At 33.8% G+C, this 23,519-nt stretch overlaps 2 protein-coding genes across 6 annotated transcripts in view; one reads left to right on the top strand and one right to left on the bottom strand.

Moving 5' to 3' along the window:
- LOC126978917 (WD repeat domain phosphoinositide-interacting protein 2) overlaps positions 1-5,136 on the bottom strand; it is a 43,890-nt gene extending 38,754 nt beyond the window's left edge. For all 5 annotated transcript variants that reach the window (XM_050828041.1, XM_050828040.1, XM_050828044.1 and 2 more), the window contains exons 1-2: positions 4,761-5,136; positions 3,354-3,515 (exon numbers count right to left, since the gene is read on the bottom strand). In XM_050828041.1, coding sequence (XP_050683998.1) covers positions 3,354-3,515; positions 4,761-4,837 — 239 coding nt within the window. In that variant the 5' untranslated portion in view covers positions 4,838-5,136. The remainder of the gene's footprint in view (positions 1-3,353; positions 3,516-4,760) is intronic.
- Positions 5,137-6,902: 1,766 nt separating this feature from the next.
- On the top strand, positions 6,903-16,660 carry LOC126978273 (coiled-coil domain-containing protein 137). The gene is made up of 6 exons (XM_050827010.1): positions 6,903-7,103; positions 7,190-7,335; positions 10,024-10,166; positions 11,042-11,212; positions 13,087-13,212; positions 16,436-16,660. The coding sequence occupies exons 1-6, from the start codon at positions 7,027-7,029 to the stop codon at positions 16,610-16,612; spliced, it is 840 nt and encodes a 279-aa protein (XP_050682967.1). The 5' UTR covers positions 6,903-7,026; the 3' UTR covers positions 16,613-16,660.
- The last annotated feature ends 6,859 nt before the right edge of the window (positions 16,661-23,519 follow it).

Genomic DNA, 23,519 nt, shown 5'->3' with positions numbered 1-23,519 from the left:
TATAGCCTTATATCCGTCCAGACCGTATCGAGCACCACGCCGGACCAATCGGTATGAAGCGCCCACCGGACAGTCCGATGGTCCGGCCGTTCCAAATCCGACTATGTGTTTAGGCTATTAAATTGGCGAACTGAGATTCAGATATACATCTGAGATTCAACAGATAAAGACTTACGGCCTTACAAATAAAATTGGCATAAAGTTATAACTAAGCATAAACCAAGAATAGGTATGTAAAATGTTTACAAATAGACATTTTGCTTACGAATGGTTTGTTCGGACGTATAACGTTTCCCGCGTTTATTTGCAACGCGGCTTGTCATTCGGAAAACTTCAGAATTATTATCATTGTATTGACAGTGTTGTCAACGATATTGTAAACACTTTGCATTTTCTTTATCATCAGTTATAACTTTATACCAAGTTTATTTGTAAGGCCGTAAGTCTTTATCTGTTGAATCTCAGATGTATATCTGAATCTCAGTTCGCCAATTTAATAGCCTAAACACAGTCGGATTTGGAACGGCCGGACCATCGGACTGTCCGGTGGGCGCTTCATACCGATTGGTCCGGCGTGGCCGAAGTTTTAAATTTGTTACAACTTTACTTCGCGTTTTTTAATAACTTATCACAGTATATTATTACTTGCTGGTCACCGGTGCGCTTCGCTTCATATACACATATTATAATAAATACATATACAAATTTAAATTTCAAATCTTTACCAAATTTGTAGAAGTTACAATCTTTACAATAATAATATGGTTGATTTCTGTTCTTGTAATGAAATAATGGCACGAATAAAAATTAAAGCTATCCTATTTCTCAAGGTGGATCAAACTGCACTAAGTGTTCAAATTTGATTCAAATCGGGTCAGTCGCTTAGGAGTTCATAGCGGGTAAACAACGTCACACGAAATTTTTTTTTGTTCTATCTACAGAAGATAATAATAAAAATACTGTTTTATAGGAATTGTCTCACAGTGGAACTGTCAAACCGTGCGTCACTAAATTATCTCATAGAAATAAGTCCTTAGTAAACAAATATTGAAAATAAAAATAATTATGGGTCCCAAAACTATGCTATCTCTCAAGTTATACTAAACTGCACTCCATGAAATAATCCCCATTAATATCCGTTCATTAGTTTAAGATTTCACTGGAAACAAACATCAGGACACTGGAGTTATAAATATTAAGATAAAGATATAATTTATTTTTAAAATCCTCGGATTGGCAAAAACCATTCGCAATCGTACGATACAATAGATTATAATTATTATGTACATACGTATACTATTATAATATGTACGCGTCAACTGATAATGATTATTTGCGTATTTTAACAATGTTATTGTTTTTCTTGTATATACTAATTTGCGGGTTTTAGTCGCAATAACGACAAGCTGCTATCAATTATAAGAATTAAATTACAATTATTATTATTTACTAGCTGAACATACAGACACTGTTTTGTCTGTAGAAAAAAAATGATGCAAAAATTTGGGAATAATGTTTACAAATAGACATTTTGCTTACGAATGGTTTGGTCGGACGTATACCGTTTCCCGCGTTTATTTGCAACGCGGCTTGTCATTCGGAAAACTTCAGAATTATTATCATTGTATTGACAGTGTTGTCAACGATATTGTAAACACTGCATTTTCTTTATCATCAGTTATAACTTTATACCAAGTTTATTTGTAAGGCCGAAAAAGTTTTAAATTTGTTACAACTTTACTTCGCGTTTATTAATAACTTATCACAGTATATTATTACTTGCTGGTCACCGGTGCGCTTCGCTTCATATACACATATTATAATAAATACATATACATATTTAAATTTCAAATCTTTACCAAATTTATGTCGCAGGGAAATATTATCATTTCCCTGAACAGAGATTTTGTCAATTCCCTAAGCATGTATGTTTAAAAGAACAACACGATTTTATCATTTCTCTAAACAAATCTAGTGATTTGATCAAATGCCAGGGTTGGTTCCGTGAAATATAGATAGATAAAATATAGAATTTTGATACATATATATATCTAAAAGCCATCAGAAATGTGTAATCAAAGATAATGAGTAAAAAATTAAACAAAATGTATTCTTAATATCATACTTGAGTAAACAGTTATCGCATGACCACTTTATTATTGTCATTTTCAAGTATTTAAATGGATGTGCCACCGTGTAGACTTCTCTGTTGATCTATTTAAGATATATGATTCCATCATACATTATTTTATAATATCTCATAGGGTTCAGACAGTGCTTTTATTGAAAGCTCCCAGATGGCTTATTTTTTCTGACATCTCCAACACATATTGTTAATGTACATATAAAAATGTACACAAAAACTAAACAAATTATATACTAAAACCTTTCTAGAGAACCACGCTATCAATTGGTGAAAACAACATGAAAATTGTAGTTTTCAAGTTTATGGCGAACAGACAGACGACGATGGATTGACGCGGCGAATTCTTTCCGTCTCTCTTACAGTGATTGAGTCATTTCAATGGGGAAATTAATGATATTTTATTGAAAATCATTAATTTCCCATTTAATAACGACAATTAAAAATTATGATGTTGAATAAAAATTAAACAGATACCAAACTGATGGGTAATTGCAGAAATATACATGGTATAGGGCGACCAAAACAAAATACATGGAATATTGTTAAGGCTTCAAGAAAGTTATTTGGAGTATTATTATTATACATTAGCAATTGAAATTAAATTTTTTTCCAAAATGATTTAAAACGACAAGCTATTTACTCAATTTTTCGTTGTATGGTGTTGTATTCAAAGTGTGGTCGTAACACAACTGAACGAAAACTCTGCTAATAGACGCTTATGCACAGTTTTACTTCAGACAATTTTTGAGAGTGGTTTGTGAGACTTTCTTAATAGTATGTCAATGTGGTTATCACAATAATTATAGGCAATAGGTGTATTTTTAATCTTGTGATGGCTACAGAGTGTAGTAATTAAGCAGCATTATAATAGACTTAGGTAGTTAATAGTAAGCTACCACTACTACTACTTAAAACACATAAGCAAGAAACACTTGGTTGACATCTTTTAAATAAAGGTCGCTGTGGCACAGTTTTGCAAAACAAGATTGAATAAATTGAGTTTGAATATCAATTAGTTTTTATTCACTCACCTTAAATTCCAACATGGTAAATTATAGCACTAACTATTCCCTAATTATAAAAAGCTATGATTAAACAAATTGTTAATGACATAATTACTGGATATTGACTTAGCATAAATGAATGGAATTAATTATTTTCATAATGTGTGTAGATTTTTTAGTGTAGTAAACAAAGGAGCACCTACCTGGGGGCTGAAACAGTAACAATTGCCACCAAGGAACTGCTGAAGAGACGGTCAACCAGACAAGTCTCCTGTCCTGACCGGCTTGCGTAGATCTCTTCAATGCCATCATCATGTGTAAGAGCAAATAAATGATATCCACTGGTGCTGCCTGCTACTAATGACCTATAGGATTAATAAATTTAATAATAAAAATACTCTTAAATAATTTATGTCTAGATAGAGTCTCTTGCTGTAAGATAACTTAAAATGGCCAGATTTGATCCTTTAGTGTGTGTGACAAGCTACATCTTACACTCGGGATTTGTATGACACTTTATGTTAGTGTGTGTTCCTTGTTCAAAATACAGGTTATCTCTAAACTCATTTTTTTTCGATGTTTTCACAGCTGTCATAGTCAATCTAGACATATAAATGATCTAAGCAAATACTAATGAACTGAAGATTGTGATTCCTCTAGTGTTACAAGAGAATGTGGGTGGTGGTGATCACTTAACAACTGGTGACCCATATGCTTGTTTGTCCTCCTCTTCCATTAAAAAAAAAAGAAAATAGAGGCATCATAACAAAACTTGACAAATTGTAATAATCATAATTATATAAAAGTGAGATAAGGGGTAAGCCGTATGAAAAGAATAAGAGACAATGTTTAAGCCCAGAATATATTTAAAAAAGATAGTAATAAATATTTTTTTACCCAACCCCATAAAGTTAAGATCATTTTTGTCTTATAGACAATCAAAAATTTTCCTAAAACTGAAAATATATTCAAGTTGAACATAATTAACCATACAAACAAAGGATTTCAGTTCATATTAACTAATATAGGGATCAAAATTATCCAGTTCAATTTTAAAATAAGAACGAAAAACATAGGGTTTCAATTACATATTATATTGGGAAAAGTGTAATGGTTGTATTGTAATTAATATTGCATTAAACCTATAAATATATCAAATAATAGATATTATGGGTCCTTTATTATGCTTGACATAAGAATTTAGTTCAAGTGCTTTGTTATAATAACATCTGCCCAATAAATACCAGCTGTTTATCAAACAGGAAAATAGATAACATCGAAGGAAATCAACAAAAGTAGTAAGGCAGACTTTGGAGGCCATGATAGACAAGCTAAAGTTTATTGTTATTAATTACTGTATGTACGTTTGTATTTGTAAATGTTACGAAAACATTGGCATTGACATATTGCATCACGAAACTAACTACGTTTTAACTGCAGCTAGAGAAGAGATAAACCTTTCGTAGTTTAGCAACAACAGTCCGAGCGAAGGCTTTAGCCTTGATTAATACGCACTTTTTTCGCACATCTGATTGTTGTAAACAAAAGCCATACAACGTACAGTGTCTTAAAATGATAGCATAATTCTTCGATTGATTTGATTTACTTACGTGCAATCCTGATTAAACTGTACAAATATTCCTCCTGCATTTGTTCCCTCTATAATGTGACCTCCTCCCAAACTCATTGGACCGTCCTTAGGTACGTTTAGGTTTCTCTAGAAACGAATTACTAGTAACGACATATGCGTACACTGCGACCTTTGTTACCACACACAAACAATCAGATAATTGTTGTAAATAGTAAAACCGTTTACAATCTTCACGAAAATATTTTTGACACAAAGAACGACCTTGCTGAATTGCTTGCTTAATACGAGCCTTCTCGCTCACTTCTCTCCGCACCTTTATAGCACTGGATCAAAACAAGACAAGTGGTATCGTACAAACTACGAAGTTAAACTATAACGCCAGCCGCTCCCTCTATATTACCACCAATATCGAAAAGTCAATATTTTTTATTCACTGTCAGCTGATGTCGTTATGACAACAAGATTTTTTTTTCGAGAACGTTTTTGGAGACCAGATTTATTTAGCCAAAGCAATATGATTTCAAGAAAGAACAAGACAGCAGTAGAATAGTTATAGAGTCTGGCTTGTGAAAGCTGGCCCTGAGTAATAGTGGCTACTCGGAAATATTTTATTCCAAATTTCAATGTTGCGAATTTCAAAAGTCGAATTTTTATAAGAATTATAATTTCTAAAACAGTGATGGCTATAAAAAATGAAAGCATTTCTGACGCTTTGAAATAGCACAACTAAAACTATACCGTTAGTCAGCAAGGCTTACGAACTATACCGGCAAGCGGATCAGTTCGGATACGCGAGTGAGTACGATCGGATCCTGGTCAGACGGAATTTTAAAAACAGATAAAACAAGCATTTGAAATACATTCATGTGTTATAAAATGCTGCAGAAACTATACGGATCGTCGTACCTACTACAACTAATAATGATTATATTAAATTGTATTATTATTATATCAAACGGGCCTGACGGGATGGTGAGGCAACTGCCCATGGACTTCTGAAACAAAAGGTGTTAAGAGATGCGTTGCCGGCATTTAAGGTGGGTATGCTCTTTTCTTGAAGGTCCCTAAGTCATATCGGTTCAGGAAAACAGCAGCCGGTAATTGATTCCACACAGTGGCTAAGCGTAGCAAGAAATTTCTTGAAAAACGCGTGGTTGTGGAATACCAGATGTCAATATGATGCGGGTGGTATTTTGCATTTTGACGTAAAGTCCGGTGGTGTAATTCGGCTGGAATCAACGCGAACAGTTCCTCTAAGCACTCCCCGTGATAAAAGCGGTAGAAGATGCAGAGAGAGCCCAAATTTTTACTCAACGACAACGGTCAAGCCGATCGGGGATGACTCTAGCGTCGATGATTCGAGCCGCTCTTCATTGTGTGCGGTCAAATGGAAGAAGATGGCACTAGGGAACGCCCGCCCAGAGGTGAGAATAGTACTCCATGTGAGGCCGAATTTCCACCTTATACAGTTGCTGGTGGTGGCTTATAGTGAAGTCTCGCCTGAGTACAAAAAGATTTTTAGAGGCCAGTTTGGCCCTCTCTTCCAGTGACCACCAAACTGAACATCCCTCAATATATCGACGCCAAGTATGCCGATACAGGCTAATAATGCGCATACTGTGTGCATTGGCAAAGAAAAAAAATATTTTTAACTAGAGTCTTACAATATTAACACACAACACAAAAGTAGCGTCGTAACTTCATTACAAACAGAAAAGACAAGCTATAAATAATTTAGGCTGAGATAGAATGACAAAGGCCATATTTTATCTTAGATCTCTATCGCGTAACCCATTGTATTGTTTGCCACAGTGTCAACTTTGAGGCAAGCAATCAAAATTTGTCATGTCATCGAGCTTGTGAATAGTAGGTATTTTTGTGATTTTATTGTCCACCAAAATATTTTCATATATTGTCAATGCTTTTGTTTTAAACGTTATTTTATTTATTTTACTAAAATTACGTACAGCAGGTATTTATTATTAGTATTAAAATTTTACAATATTCTAAAGAATTTAGAGTATAGCAAGAGTTTAATTTTAACTTTTATACGAAAGACTAGGCCACAGAGTACATTTTATAATATAGGGTAGACTAGGCGGTAGGTCGAAAGACTTATAGCCCGACCTAAATGGGCGAATTAAAAAAAATAATACTTCTGTTCTGTACAGTTCTTACAATAATTGGCATGCTTTCTGTTTGTTTAGATATTATTTGATATTTTCTTCACTCATTAATACAATAAATTTAAAATTAGCCACGTACCTTTTGAAATAACGTAAAGCATGGGTCGAAAAATTCCAGCCAAAAAACACCGTGGTGTTAAAGATCCTTTGCTTCAACATGCTCGTCGAATGCAAGGGTTAGAATTTATATTTTTATTTGAACTTTTTATACAGTTACAAGAATATGTGAACTTGAAACACAATTCTTTTTATAATGTTTCAGTTTAAAAAATAAAATAAATGCACCACCTAAAGATCCTGATGACCAACCTGTTCCCCATTCTCTGACTCGGCTGTTTGCATTTCAAAATAAGGATAAAGAAACTAGAATTAAGGATGTAAAGAAGATCCAAAAAAGGAAGTTGAAAGGTAAATGTTATTCTGTAGCCACACACACCACTTTTCTATAATCCATTCAACTTCATTGAAATAATAAGTATTATAAGTCATGTAAACATTGTGGTAGTCTTAAGTGTGAGTAAATAATGAAATACAGTTATCATTAGGTGTTAAATCATATTGTGGTGTTATGGAATAAATATTTTAAGTACTGACAAATATCCTTGCACATTATTACTGAGACTTAGGTATATAGACTGACAATTTTATTGGGTTTCTTCTACATGCTTTGAGGGAGTTAAGAGACCTTAGGGTAGTTGTGGTCTCCAGCCTGTTTGTCCTACTATTGTAAAAAGATAAACACAGAAGATGTAAAGTTGTCAACTAATCCAGATTCTACTGTATGGGGATGAAGATGATTAAACTTGTGTCATTTAAACTGCAGACAATATTTACCTTCAAATAAGGAGAATGTTAAAAGAAAGAGAGGCAGACAGATACTAAGGTGGGAAGATGACTTAAAGAAGGTTGCTGGACCAGTTTGGAGTAGAGAAGCGCGGGAGAGAGAGCACTGGAAGGTCCTAGAGGAGGTCTATGTCAGTGGAAAAGCTAGATATATTGTTAAAAAATAGAGGAAATAAAAAAATAAACATGTTACTACATAACTAATATGTAGAAATAAAGGCTATCTTTATCTAAGGGGAATGTGCACCTTTATAAAATATTTGCTTCTACATAGACTGAAGAGTAAAATGGTTAATTATATGAATCTATAGAAAGAATTGTCGCCAATATTATACTAAATTTACATGGGTTGACTACTGGGATGCAAAATACAACTAAATATAACAGCACTCTGCATGAACTTATTGCATAGAACTATGAGGCCAGAGTCAAATAAACAGGACTTATTGAGATATGAGGAAAGACTTCTTGCTTCTTGGACAACCCAGTGAGTTTCCTAAGAAACTCAAAAATAACCACATCATAACCCCCCACCTAAAAAGTTGGGCATTTGCCAAATTCTGGCCTCTTAATTCTTTATAACAATATATGTTTAAATTAATGAATAAATAAAATCCATGTGTTAATTCCGTTAAGTTTTGTCATTAATCAAGTCAACATGTGTTTCACCTGTACATATAGTATCCTCGAGACTGTCTCATGCCAGAATTTGGCAAGTCAACATCCCCTGAGGTTTGAGATAGCTTGTGTTGAGAAAAACACATGTTGAATTCATTAAAGACAAATTTAGCAGAATTTACACTCAATAAATATCACAACATTTGGATAATTATGGATTTCATAAAGATTAAATAATTTTAATAAATTAAATAAAAGTTTTAAAGAATTAAAATCTGTTAAATTTTAATTGAATATTGGTATTAATTATCACAGAATATTAGGATGTTTTTATCTGTTGTTATCATATCTATTTATTTTTATTACTTAGATCATTTATATGTCTAGATAGACCATGATAGCTGTGAATACAATGAAAACATAAATTGAGGTTGACTGTTAACCTCTATTTTGAGCAAAGCAGGTACACTAACACAAAGTGATATACAAATCGCGAGTGTAAGACATAGCTTGTCATACTAAAGTAATAAACCGGGCCTGTTTTCATCAGATAACTAGCAGCAGAGGTTCTATCTAACCGTTTAAATCGTGTAAAGTTTATTGATGTTATACCTGCTCTAATGCCCATGGCATGGATGATATAATGCTGGTCAAAATACAGTTTGCTTATACTGATATGAAAAGAAAGATTGGCTTTACAATCAACATGGTCTCAAGCTTCATTTGTTTATGTGTGTGTATCAACCATCATTTGTTTTCAATTCTTTGGATTAAGAGGCTTTGGATAGCATTTAGTCAACTTATTAGTTTTTTTTATATATGTTGCAGTACTAAAAAACACATGGGAAACTTTATTTAAAGCTCATTACCCAATACTTAATATCTATATATATAAAAATGAATTGCTGTTCGTTAGTCTCGCTAAAATTCGAGAACGGCTGGACCGATTAAGCTAATTTCGGTCTTGAATTATTTGTGGAAATCTAGAGGAGGTTTAAAAGGTGAATAAATATGAAAATGCGCAGAATTTAATAAAAACGACAATTTTGTTTTTCCTTTGATGGGACATCAATGTCGTCATTCAGAAATTAAATTGAAAGAATAGCTTAAAATGAATATCTAATTTGAATTTTTATATATTTGTAACTTTCCTATATATATATACTTAATTATATTAAATTTAAACCCTATCAATACATAGTACATACAAACAATAGTATTTTATTAATATTAAAGGTATAAGATTTGCATAAAAGGTGTATTAAATTAAATCTCTATTATTTTATTCTTTTGAGCTTTTGAAGGCGGTTGTTTTTAACTTAGTGTTTTTTTAAATATTTATTATGTATAGTGTTCTATATGTCTGTGGGGTCAGCTAGTATATAATAATAATACCAGTAATTTTAAGTTTTTACAATAAGGTATGATCATTTTCATAGGATAAAATTTGGTGTACCTTGTGTGGTTATAAACGGTAACATATTTGTTACAAAACTTCGTAATGTTGCCCACATTAACACTACAAATAATTTAAATTTTTGATGTTATGTTTATTAGGTGTCTATTTGTTATTCAACCAATTCAAATAATTATTAATAATATACCTTTCAAAATGTATACTTTTTATATTTTCAGATGAATATAGTGGGTCAGGTAAAGATAAAAACCCCATAACTCAGCTAAAGAAACTTCCGGGTGAGAGTGGCAGAGGGTTCTCTCTTCGAATAAACAGTGCAATCCGAGCTCTACACGACCCAATAAATCAAGATGACTACCCCGTAAGTCTTTTGACTCAATAAAATATTGCAAGTACCTAAGCAAGAACTATCAAGAGAACCTAGTATAGGACTCAATTTGGCTCAAGTGGACCAGTGCTTGTCAAAGTTGCAGCAACTTCAGAAAATAATCCAAACATTGTTTGGATATGTCATCCATACAATTCTACTGTTACAATATTATACACATTCAGTCAACTGTCAAATAATTATTGTCGTCACTTATTGCCATAAAAAAAAATTGCATCTTATTTTTTACCTGGTTCTGAGATATCTGAGCATCCGATACCACACACCACAGATTGGATACTTGGTATAAATTTTCATAAATATTTCAATTCAAATGTCATAAATGGATATTTTGGTTGGACAATATTATAATAAGATAGTTAGTTGTGTGTGGTAATCTGTTCATTACATAAGTACAAGGCTGAATCTATATTTTTATTCATAAGAGCTATATACATACAAGTGCCAACCTAGCAAATATTGTTTTGCTAAAATCATTATACTAAAATCAGTAATAACAAAAAAATGGCTAAATAGTTTAATTATGCTATTAACTATAGATTACTTACTATATATTATGATACTACCATATGGTAGTATCATAATTATATAAATGTTTTGAGTCTCTCTTTAGTCTCGTGCCAGATTTTGGCGAGACAACACGTCCTGAGGATGCCTCGTGTAGAGGCGAAACACGTGTCGAATTGTTTTAAGACAAATATTGGCGGAATTAAACTAAAGAAAACTCAAAACATTTGTATAATTATGGATTTCCGCAAAGTAACGCCTACATCAATAAATTTTCTAGTATCATAATATCGGGTAGTAAATATAAAAAAAAAATTATACAAATTTACTTCTTTTTCAAGCAAGATTTGGAAGAAGATGATTCCAAAGGCGAACGAATGATGGCATTGCGGGAACGCAGGCAGCGGAAACATAGAAAGAAAAACGCTAAAACAGATGATGAAGAGCCTAAACTGACTCGCGGACAAAAACTATCATTGAAGAAAAAGACAAAGTTACTGAAAGCTAAGGAGGTATGGTTCAGCAAAATAATGTATATTGACACACTTTGACACAAATTATCTTGCCTAAAACTAAGCATAGCCTGTACTATGGGTACAAGACAATGATATATTTAATATAATATACTTACTAAAACATACTTAATACATATAAACATCCATGACTCGGAAACAATGATCCATATTAATCATATAAATGTTTGCACCTACCGTGATTCGAAACCGGGACCTATAGCTGATGTTTGTTTATGTTTCTGATGCGTTTTTTGATTAGACATTAAATTCATTTTTTTTTATTCAAAATAGGAAATATTTACTTCATGCATGTCAAAATGTACTACCCTTTCAAAGTAGACACAACATCTGTATATATAAAAATGAATTGCTGTTCGTTAGTCTCGCAAAAACTCGAGAACGGCTGGACCAATTTGGCTTATTTTGGTGTTAAATTATTTGTGGGAGTCCAGGGAAGGTTTAAAAGGTGAATAAATATGAAAATTCTCGGAAAAAAATGAATAGAAACAAAAATTTTGTTTTTCCTTTGATGTGTCCTCATCGTTCAGAAATCAAATTGAAAGAGTAATCTAAAATAAATAACTAATTACATTTTATATATCTTTCTTTCTAAATAATACTAAGCACTTTTTGGCCAACATTCAGAAATATAACAGCTGTTTCCTGATGACATCTATTTTGCACACCCGTAAATGATTAGCCTAGATAATTATAAAATAACTATATAACCTAAATATTATATAGTCTGAGAATCGGTCGTCATCTATTTTTTATACCTCAAAAATTTTAATTAAGTATTAATTTTCTTATTACTTTATTTGGCAATACAACATTTGCTGGGTCAACTAGTCATTAATAATTATTCCTCTGGTTAAGGTGATCTCTTGCCAAGAGCATTTGTCTGTAATTTTATGCTACTGATTTGAGCCTCAGTGAGATATGTGAGCCAAACATTAACCACAACCTGTAATTATTATACAATACTAGCTGACCCAGCAAATGTTGTATTGCCGATATTTAAATCGCGATACAATAGTAACTATTGATCGTAGATGGGTGAAAATTTGAAGTTGTATGTATTTTTTAATGCTGACTCATAATCAAACAAATTTAAAAAAAAAATGTAAAAAAAATAAAAAATCGTGTGGACCACCCTTAACATTTAGGGGGATGAAAAATAGATGTTGTCCAATTCTCAGACCTACCCAATATGCACTCAAAATTTCATGAGAATCAGTCAAGCCGTTTCGGAGGAATTCAAAAACACCATGACATGAGAATTTTATATATTAGATGTAGCATCAATATGCATCAGTTTGTGCTGCTAAAAATTGAGTCTGAAATTGCTTATTTACATATTAATTATATTACAAGCTTATGAGGGGCACCTTTACTCAGTGCCAGATTAGCCCCATAGCAAGAGTAGCAACTCCTACAGGCCAGTGTAAAGTCCCCTCAAATCCACCTACACCTGAGCACTCTTTCATTCTATGAAATATTAAATTTTTTATACAGTGCTTATAACAATTCCAATGAAAATAAGTATAATTGTCTACAAACAATTAACTAAAAAGAAGTATTGAGTAGGTATTATGTTTTTAACACAAACCTCATTGCAGATCAAGGGACAAAGTCGAACAGAATTGCTATGGGCCCGTGCTTGCTTAATACTTTAAATAGACTTTATGAATTCATTATATGCAACCTATTTAACTTCAACCTCCTTCAACCAAAATTTATTTATGTTCTCTTGGAATTTTCCATGTAGTGTTTATACCAATTGTATTATAACACATATCGATGGTGCTCCTCACATTAATCCATATGTTCTGTTTAGCTTGACTATATTGATGATAATGATATGATTTCAGGAAGAAGCTATAAAAGAAGTGACATATGATAAAGTGGAGTTTGGTGAAGTGACTCACGCGCCACCAACATTTACAGTTCGACCTAAAATGAGAGGACAGAACTTGATGCAGGATGGAGCGCCAAGGGTAAGTTATCTTCTAATAATAATGCCTTTTATTCAACAGTTTATAATACAATTTTTTATATATAAGTTATATAAAATTAAGGTTGACTTCTCCTGATTGGCAAAGGCCTCCTTCAACCTTTTCCACTCATTTTCAAACGTGGCTCCAGGTCACTCCTATGAATTTGGCTAGACTGTCCTCCCATCTTTGGCGGGGTATTCCCCTGTTTCTTATGTCATTCGTAGGGTACCTTTCTGTGAACTTTTTGTTTCACATCTCCTTCCCTGTACGCATATGTGGAGCCCATTTCCATTTTAGTTTCCTGATATTTGCAATGTCTTGAATTTTTGTGCTTTTCCTAATATCTTCTAACCTGACTCAGTCTTTTTGAAGAACACCATTAAGCTTTCTTCTAATAAAATTAATTTTTTGTACTTCTACTGCAGTCATAATGGGGAGTGTTATACCAAAGAGCTGTTTGACCAAATACCTGGCAACTGAATCATACACAGTCCAAACACAAAGTTAAATAACATCCCGGGTCCATCGCTCAAATTGCACGCTGGTATTGCAAGATATAACGTTAATGGTGATCAATTACCATAATGTGGCTTGAACTTATGCCTAGAACTAGATTATATTGTGTTTATACGACTAAGACGGAGAACGAAAAGATGATATATTAAATCCAAAATAAGGTCTACTGGCATAGCCTATCAAAAACAGTGTTGTAAGACAATACAAAACTACCTAAGGTATAATATATTATGAAATGACCGTGATAACGTAATACTGCGCCCGTCACCATAAAAACTACATAATAATAGAATCACATAAAATCAGACACATACACCAATATAAATGTAATATTAGAGTAGATGAGATTTGTATATATTATGTATCTCGTCATTAGGTAGGTATCTACTGTTAAAATTATTATAGTTCAATACTTTCTCGGTGACCAATACGCACTACGCACATAAAACCGGTACTGTACAATCGCTTAAAGGTTCGCATATTTCTATTTATAAGGGCGTCCCTAGACGTCATCGTTTTTTATACTTAGTATATATCGCATATTTCTATTTATAAGGGCGTCCCTAGACGTCATCGTTTTTTATACTTAGTATATAGTCAGCTTATTAAAATTCTCACATTTAGATGCTTTCATAATTTCTTATTGGCCCTTTGTTGATAACACGTCATGTATACCTTAAAGATCCATCTTCAATTTCTACGTCATTCCTCTGGTGTTTCATGTTTTCCTAAGATGTCATTGAAATATCTAAAACAAATTACATATCAAATATTAGTATATTGGACATGTTAATATTAGGGGTTAAAGTATGTCATTACCGATTTTTACTGAAAAATTTAAATTGTTTTTTTAAATTTAACACCATTATTATTTATACATTGCTGCCATCCAAAAGGAAGGTCATTTATGCCTTTGCGATAGAACTTTGGTGATCTAGATTCGATAAACTGTGTGAAAGCATTTTGTATTGCTTCCTGAAGAAAATTATTTATAACGTACAAAATTCTCCAAATCACGAAAAAGTGGGAACGAATACTGACGAATGGTTTCTAATTTCAGTTCCTTTAGAGATAAAACACGGTATCATGGAGCAATAATGGTGAAGATCGATTTATGAGTCGGGGCTAGTTTTGCTATCAGTGTTCGGAGTTCGGCGCATTAGACATCTGCCGGTATTGCTTGACCAGATTGTGAAAGCTATAGTGAATAACACTATGCTGAGACCACTAAACAGTTACTATTACATTTTTATTGGTAAGCTTTGCTTTAGGACAATGTTGCGGAGTTTGACCTCAGGTTAGCCATTGCATTTTTCGCTTATGGTTATCCGTACAGAATCCACTTTTCATCGCATAACACAATTCGATGCAGTATTCCTTTATTTCTGTATCGATTCAACAAGGCAACGCAATTTTATTTCTGTAGATCAGTCAAATTATGAGGCACCCATATTGTTGGTAAGGTAACGTTAAAAACCATGCCGCTAATTCCTGGGTATTTTGCTTGGATCTGCTTCCACCATCTCTTTCAATTCATTGTTATTCACCTGTGTGGGCGTGGTTCGTTCTTCAAATCAACACTTTCATCAAGAAAGCGTTTAAACCAAAATCGCACGGTGCGTTCATAAGCAGTCCCCTCTCCAAACGCAACATTGATATTGCGAGCTTGCATTAGTTCCGCGTTGGAACTCGTATTCAAATATCACCCGAATTTTCGAATTATCCATCTTTCTTGTCTAAGCTGAATAAAAAAACATCTGAAAGTCGATAAACGAATATCCCATTATTTACCAAAAGAAGAACTACATAGGTACCGTTGTGAAAAAAGTTACACTCAAAAATCTCAAACCATGAAGGTTCTATGTCAATTCGAAGTACCTATTACAATAAAACGGCAATTTCATACTTTAACCCCTGTGTTATATTGTTACATTTTTACACAAATTATATTTTGCCCCAAACTTGGCATAGCCTGTACTATGAGTACAAGACAACGATTTATTTAATACAAAATACTACACGGCCACATTATCTCTGGACCTCACTGGTACGTGAAGTCCCTCCCGATCCCCTTTCAGCCCCTCGCGCTCTTCCTGTTGCGTCAGTACGGCCTGCAGTTTCATTACCTGCTGTTACGTCATGTCATGATGTTTTAGTGCTATTTTACCATTAAGTTTCTATTGATACGTTTTGACTTTTGTTGTTAATAATTCTGTAGTTTCTGTTGTTCTGTGTGGCTATAATAGTTTTGTCAGAAAAATGAATGCTTTTTGTACCTAAACCTACCTGTACTACAAAATCATAAAAGGATTAAAATTAACGAAAAATCAATTAAAGGATCTTCATTCATTGATTTTTGATCATTATTATAATAATAATCAGTATCACAACACTACAATCCTTAAATCAATCTATAATACTGAAAAAATAAATAGTTGTTTATTTCTAAATAATATATCATATCAAAAATATCCTAGTAATGCTTGTTTTGCACACCGTAACAAAGAGACGATGTGACGTCATCGACGTCAAGTCCAGAGATAATTTATCCGGGTAGTACTTATAAACATTCATGACTCGGATTTCCTTTTATATTTTATTTACTGTCTTTAGAAAGCAAAGTTTACTGTTAGTAAAAATTTCAATAGATCAGTTTACAGAATTACGAAATTTCATTGTTAAAAAACCAATAATGTCTTCAATACAGCCTGGGCGAAAGGATTTACTGTTGACTTCCATGTTGAGTGGCAAGACAAGTAAGAAGGATGCAAATATCAATGCAGCGGATTTGGCAAGAAGAGAACGCGCTAGGTTGGATGTAGTTGCTGCCTACAGAGAACTGAAGAAACAGAAGAGAGAAGAAAGTAAAAATAAAATGAAATAATACGTTTATAATATTGTTAATCTAAGTATAAATAAATATTATTGTGTATTCGTTGTTTTACTTTTAACAATAAATACCAATAAATGATATTTTACTAATAAACGCGAAGTAAACCTATTTCCAAATTTGAAAACTTTTTGTCTCAATCTCACATTTGTCACTACAGAATTGCATGACAGGGAGAAGTAATGTTAAACTTGGTGTAACTTTACATTGCGTCTACCAATAAGACAATTATGGTTTTGAATATTTGTATTCTCTGTTGCCAGTGAATCAAGGACTTTTGAATAAAGTTAAACTCTGATAAAGTGTAAGATTTATATGAGGTGCAAGAGGGTAAGATTGGATAGAGGGTAAGTCCAGATAACTCAAACTTAATTTTCTTGGTGAAAACGTCATTTTGTTCTGCCCCTCGATTTTTTCCCCGCGTCTAACGATGCGTTGCGCTGGATATGTTTGGTGTGCATTGACGTACAATAACAACAACTAGACTCGCAATCATGTCTATTATGCTGAGTTTTCGTTCAGTTGAGTTTCTACCGCGCTTTGAATACAACGCCCCGCAATGACAAAGTGTTCTGTGAAAAACTGTCCAAATAACAGCATATCCAAATTTAAAAAGGATGGAGGACATTTCAATTGCTAAAACAAAATGTTATTGTCTCGAGTTTGCATACGAGCTTCTAATGAGCGTATACAATAGACTTTGAACATTACTGCCACGAAATAAGGTATTAATTTGAATAAATATTTTAGTGTTACCTGTACGCACGCAAAATTTTTGACGACATTTTAATAGGCGATTGAGAGTCTAGACTTATCTGGTCGTACCCTGTATACGAACTTACCCTGATGCACCTTATATAAATCTAACTGCGCATTGTGAGCACCTGGTGAAGGTTGTAGTTTAACAGTCCAAATCATGGAAGATCCGAGATAAGCCGTTCGAAGGCCTTCGCTATATCCAGACTTTACATCATTTATACGTCTGGATAGACCATGACAACTGTGAAGATATCGAAAAAATTGAGTTAACCCCTATTTTCAGCAATGCACACACACTAACACAAAGTGTCATACAAATCGCTAATGTATGACGTAGCTTGTAACGCACACTAAAGTATTAAACCTGGTCTGATTTTATCGGTTGTCTACCAGCAATGGAATATATATAGACGTATAAAATTATCTTAGATCCAGACTAACTGACAGGCCTTCTCTCTTGCCTTCGAATATTATCATCTGGAATACGAATTTTACGTAACGAAGACTTGAGATAACATTTTGCCTTCCTGGTAATTTCTGAGACATAAAGAGATTTATTGCACCTTGTTAAAAACAATAGCATCTATGTAAGTCGTTATTATGAACCCACATAAATTACGGTCCTTAGATTTTATTTGCAGATTATGAAAACAATATAAAATAAGTAATAATAATGGTCTGTGCAAATTGCTTTATTACATAGCATCCGCTGAGTGCATTATGGCGTTGATTTTCATAACAAGGCTTAAAATCCACGTTTATAACAAAAGAGTAATTATGCAGGATGAATAGAAATAAAATTAACATTAGGTACAGATGGCGCGCGAGTTGAATGCAGTCAGGGCCTGAGGTAAACAACGGGACATCTTCCCCCGCTATCCGCACCCCTCACCTCGCGCGTCTAAAATATAGTGATGTGCCTTAGTCGACGCTTATCGTGTTATCGCCTTAATACTGAGGTTGTGAGCCCGTGTTATTTTTTTCTTTTTAATAATAACTAATCCGAGTCTATCAGGTTCCGATCCACAAAAAACGAGTTTTAGTTTATCGCCATACACGAGAAATGGCGAAAGATTCTGTAGACATTTATGTGTTAAAGAAAGGCAGAACAAAAATTTAATTATGAGGTTAAAATGAAAACGTACTTGAAGCATTGTTTCAATTTACTTTTTTGGCTTACTCTTGTGAGGCATTGACTATTTGACGTTTGAGTATGTGTGTTTCATCACTTAACGTATTATTTTATATTGTAATTGTATTGATTTGTAAATCGAAAAAAATGTAAATATTGATATAAAAGAGTGGCAATGAGTTTCTTGATACTTCTTCTCATTAGCTCAACCCTTTACGAAGTAGCGGTAGATTCAATAAGAAAAAATATTTTTGACATTCTTAAGTGTCATTTCCGTGACCTACATTAATAAAGTGACTTTGATTTGATTTATCGATACAATCATGATTATGGTCATCAATTATTATAATGAGGTCACATCACTGAATTTCCATTCAACTCGCGCGATATCTGTACCTACCTAACCTACCTATAGTGCCTACTCGATCTCAATCAACTAAAATCGTGTTATTGAATAATAATAAATGTCACAAATGTCAGAATAAACAAGATGGCGCGTAATCGAAAATCGTGACGATATTGCTATAAAATTTCTCTCATACGTTGATAAAGAAGTTTAACTTCAAAATCATTCACTGAAACTGTATGAGTGTTATGTTTTTTGATGTGTTAGAAATACACCTAATAATAACTACGTAATTTCGATAGTCACCGAACCATCGTTAACAAAATATTTAATTAAAATGTTGTTGCCTATTAATCTCGGGAAGCTAAAAGAAGATACCTACTCAGATAAATATCAAGTAGGTATACGACGTCGGGCGCAGATTATTAATAGGTTTATTACATCTGAGCCTAAAGTCTACCTAACAGACTTCGAGTCTAGCTCGAGTTCAAATACTGAAATAGAATGTCTCTACAAATTGATTTTGATTGCATTTTCGAGCTCCAATGAAGGTACGTCGTAAGCCACGTGTCGGGCGCTGTCACCATTAAATGATATGTTCGATGAGCCATCGAATTCCATTCAATTGTTATTAATCAATTCAATCATCTGAACAAGTCGGTCGCGCCCATTTTCATTTACTTAGTATACGAAAATGGGCGCGACGTACTTGTTGTTGACATTAAAGTAAGTAGGTAAATAATAACTCAGACGTTAAGTCAGGTGGTCAACCGTCAAATGGTCGTACCATCTCTCTTAATACAGTGGTAATTCAATAACCTCCTACTTTGACATAGTTACCAATATCTCGGAGGGTAGAAAGATTTAAGAAATATTAAGTCGGCTTTAAATTTAAACCAAGCCACGAAAATTTTTTTTAGCAAATGAAGTGTAATTATTAAGCATAATGATTAAAAACGTCAAGTCAGTTACACAATTTTGTTAATTTAAAGGGGCACTTACCTGAAATACGACACTCCCATCCTTTTAAGTTTGGATGTGCTCTTAATTGGACTGTTTTTCACTGAACACTTTACCATTGCGTGGCGTTGTATTCAAATCGCGGCCAAAACACAACCGAACTTAAACTCTGCTTATAGACGCGTAGGCAGAGTTTTCCTTCGTAAAAGTTTTGAGCGTGATTGTGAGTCTAGTTGTTTATTGTAAGTCAATGATCGAATGAGAGAACAGAAAAGCACGCGGGTCGGGGTCTGGTAACCTGGTGGTAAATTTTGCAACATTAGAGCCTGTGAGATACGCTTTTTTAGGGAAGCATGGTGTACCGACTTTGAAACCCTCGTGAGGACGTTTTATTTATGGCAATAAGTGACGCGACAATGAAGTGTCGCTCATGTTTCTTGATTAACCCTAAATTCACGTCATGCGTCTCTTTAGCCCCGTAAATTCACTTAATCCCCACGTCAAGAAATCACCGTCCGCTTAATGCTAGTATTCGTTGGTAAATCTCTCGTCGCGCAATCACCAGCTTATTCCCCAAGTCAAGCGAGCGTAAAGAAGCTTTAGCAGTTTAACTTCAATAATTATTTTAGGTATTTGGGTAAAACAGGGAAAACATAATACTTAATATTATGTACTACCTATGTGGCAACCAAAGTTGCTATCATATATTGTTATAGTTATTTATCCATTTATGTTGCGGTTTGCATTATGATAATAATGACGAATATGTTATTTATTGCCTTAGAGTTATTATTATACAAGCTATTTCTTGAATAGTTATACAGTTTACATATTTTGTTCGGCTATTACGAGACTTGCCCGCGGATTTTTCTGCGATTCCGTTATGTTTTATGGTCGCTAGCAACCTAGTCAAAATTTCCGAATAATAATATGCTATGCTATTATTTAAGCAAGGAATCCATCATTGCTTATGCAAGTTATGCTAGTTATGGCGTCAAATAAAAACAGTTAATTTCGTGTCAGGCTCGCCCACAAAGGGTTTCGTAGCATCATGCAAGATAATATCTGTGGCCTAGTGCTAAAAGGGCCAAAGTACGTTTTTGTATGAAACGAGATTGTAATGCCAGTTTATTGTAAAAGTATAATATTTTTTTGTGCCAAAAGGGCGTTAGTGTATTAACAATCTTTCAAGTGTTACTATGTAAAAAAGGTCAATGTAGTATGCACTTTCATACAGTTAAGTAATAACAAAATGATAAAAGGGCTGCAGTATACTTAAGGCGCTAAGAAAATAATGATTATTGATATTGGCCCTATTAGCACCAGGCCACAGATATAATACTATGTATTTTTTATATATGATTGTTAACTATTAAAGAATTTACTTCTCACTAGCTGACTCGACAGACGTTGTTCTGTACATAATAAATTTAATACTGTTTTATATAAATTTGTCAATAATATTTCATAAGATCAAGATTTTTTCGTAAAATATGCTCCTTGTTGTAACAAAGTGAACGCACTTATATGCGTTCACTGGTTTCACCCTTTTTCCAGATTTCAGAATATTACTGAAGTTATACAATATAAAAACAAGACACATTTTATTTTTATAATGATGAGTTAGGATGAATCAAATAAGATGCAATTTTTCTTGTAGTTCCCAAATGTGAATTTAAATAGGTTAACCAAGACTTAAGAAGAAAGAATAGAAATCATAATAATTAAGACAACAGACAAGAACGACTCGTTCGTAATTTAAGTATTCGGTCTTAACTTTCGTATCAGCTTTCCTTTGACGTGTCTTGCTTGGGAATTAGTATTGAAGACCTCGAAACGGGGCCCTGTGCCCATATGTCGGGCTCGGGTGTTAACACCCCACTACAACTTTTTTCGTCTCTAGCCGAGGCGGTTCGATATGATGTCGATAGTCCAAAGCGACATCTCTAACTTCAGTAGGTGAGATGTCAGGTGCTGGCAAGGTTGGCAATATAGCATTACTTGTTATACGAGCAAAGATCAGTTAAAGAACATTGTTAAGACTTAGGCAGAGACACCTACTAGGTACTACAGTTATCGCGCGAGTTAAATGCAGTAAACAAACCAAATCTATTGTTTCTGGCACGATTGGCATTAGCTACTAACCATTTTGGATATTAAACCACTAGGTAATCCACAGATTGACAAATTGAAATTTGGTTTTCAGGTTGTCTATACTCTATAAATAAGTATATGTAGATAACGGAATACTTATTGAGATTCCTTTTAGAATATGTAGTTAGTTTCAACGCGATCGCTATAATTATTGGCAGGAAATGCGTTGATGTAGGTACACTATGATAACCAAACTTTAGTGAAAATCTTGTCCTACAGGACAGACTTACTGCGATCGCTTTAATAGATATCACGTGACGCTTTTCTAGTCACTGTGACGTCCTAAGAGACAACATATGGTATGTTGTATGAAACAGAACGCCGAAATAGTATTTTGACGTGATAAAGTCTTAAGCCTCATCTCCACTATCGGCGATGATCGTTAATTGTATGATCGTCTGTCATCAGCAAGTTAATCGTTGATCGTCTGACCATTCATTGAGCGGCAGTCATTCAAGATGGAAGTGGAGTTTATAGCTGCTGCTCCATTCATTTGATTTCAGTATACAATATTTATGTTTGGAATACCATATTTATGGGTAGTTCAGTAGTCATTCTATATAGTACTTCTTACTCGCGCTATGTAAATAAATGGAATACAAAACAACGCCGCGACGAAGTGAAGTACGTACCTACGGCTTCGCTTACTGTCCAGTTTCCTCCAGTGAATGAATGACCGGCGAACGTGTGGGCACGCGTACGCAACTGTATGCGAATTCCCTCTAATGTGTGTCTGAAAAACCGACAAGTGACCGATCACCGCGATTATCATGACGACTATAGACGATGATCGGTGACTAGAAGCGAATAAGCCCCCCACACGATCGTGCTCCCGTCTAATCGCCGATTGTGAAGAGGCGCCACTATAAATCGATAAACAACGGCTGTATGCACGAAAAAGTGTCACGTTCTGGCTGAGCCGAGCGTGCAAGCGAGAGAGAGGAACAAGAGATAGAGAGGCACGACGGCATAAGGTGTGGAAAAAATATTTGAGTTAATGAGTCAAATAAATGTGCATTTATCGAAAAAAATTTAATTTTCGATAATTGTATTGTATTATAATAGCTTATGGCATATGGTGCGGTTGTGGATTTCAGCGGTAGGTATCCCAATTATAGGCAAAACAGTTTCCCGAAAAAATTTACTGTTTAAGAAATATTCAATTGAAAATGTTGGCTATCCTACTCGCGTGTTTCTACACCATCAGTGAACTTAAAATGCTTTTAACTTTAACGATGAAAATTGTGTTTCGCCTGAAACTTCACAGTTAACTTTGTTAGTACACACAAGTTGGCCAGGATATCCTAGAAAATAATAATTAACTGTTCGGCATTGGTAAATTGATTTCAACGAACATTGTGGGAGCGAATAGCATAATTTAACATCATTATTAATTTATGTGGCAATATAAATTATTAAACATTTAAGTGAAAGTCTTAATTTTAAGTTCAAATAATGCATTGTCTAGTAGTGACACGGTAACTTACTTAGATACTAGTTTCTATTGAAAAATCATGTTTCATCTCCTGTAATATTTGAAATAATATAGT

The sequence above is a fragment of the Leptidea sinapis genome, chromosome Z (assembly GCF_905404315.1).
Source record: "Leptidea sinapis chromosome Z, ilLepSina1.1, whole genome shotgun sequence".
Classification (NCBI taxonomy): Eukaryota; Metazoa; Arthropoda; class Insecta; order Lepidoptera; family Pieridae; genus Leptidea; species Leptidea sinapis.
Note: the sequence above shows the minus strand (reverse complement) of the source record. Positions and strands in the feature narration are given on the sequence as shown.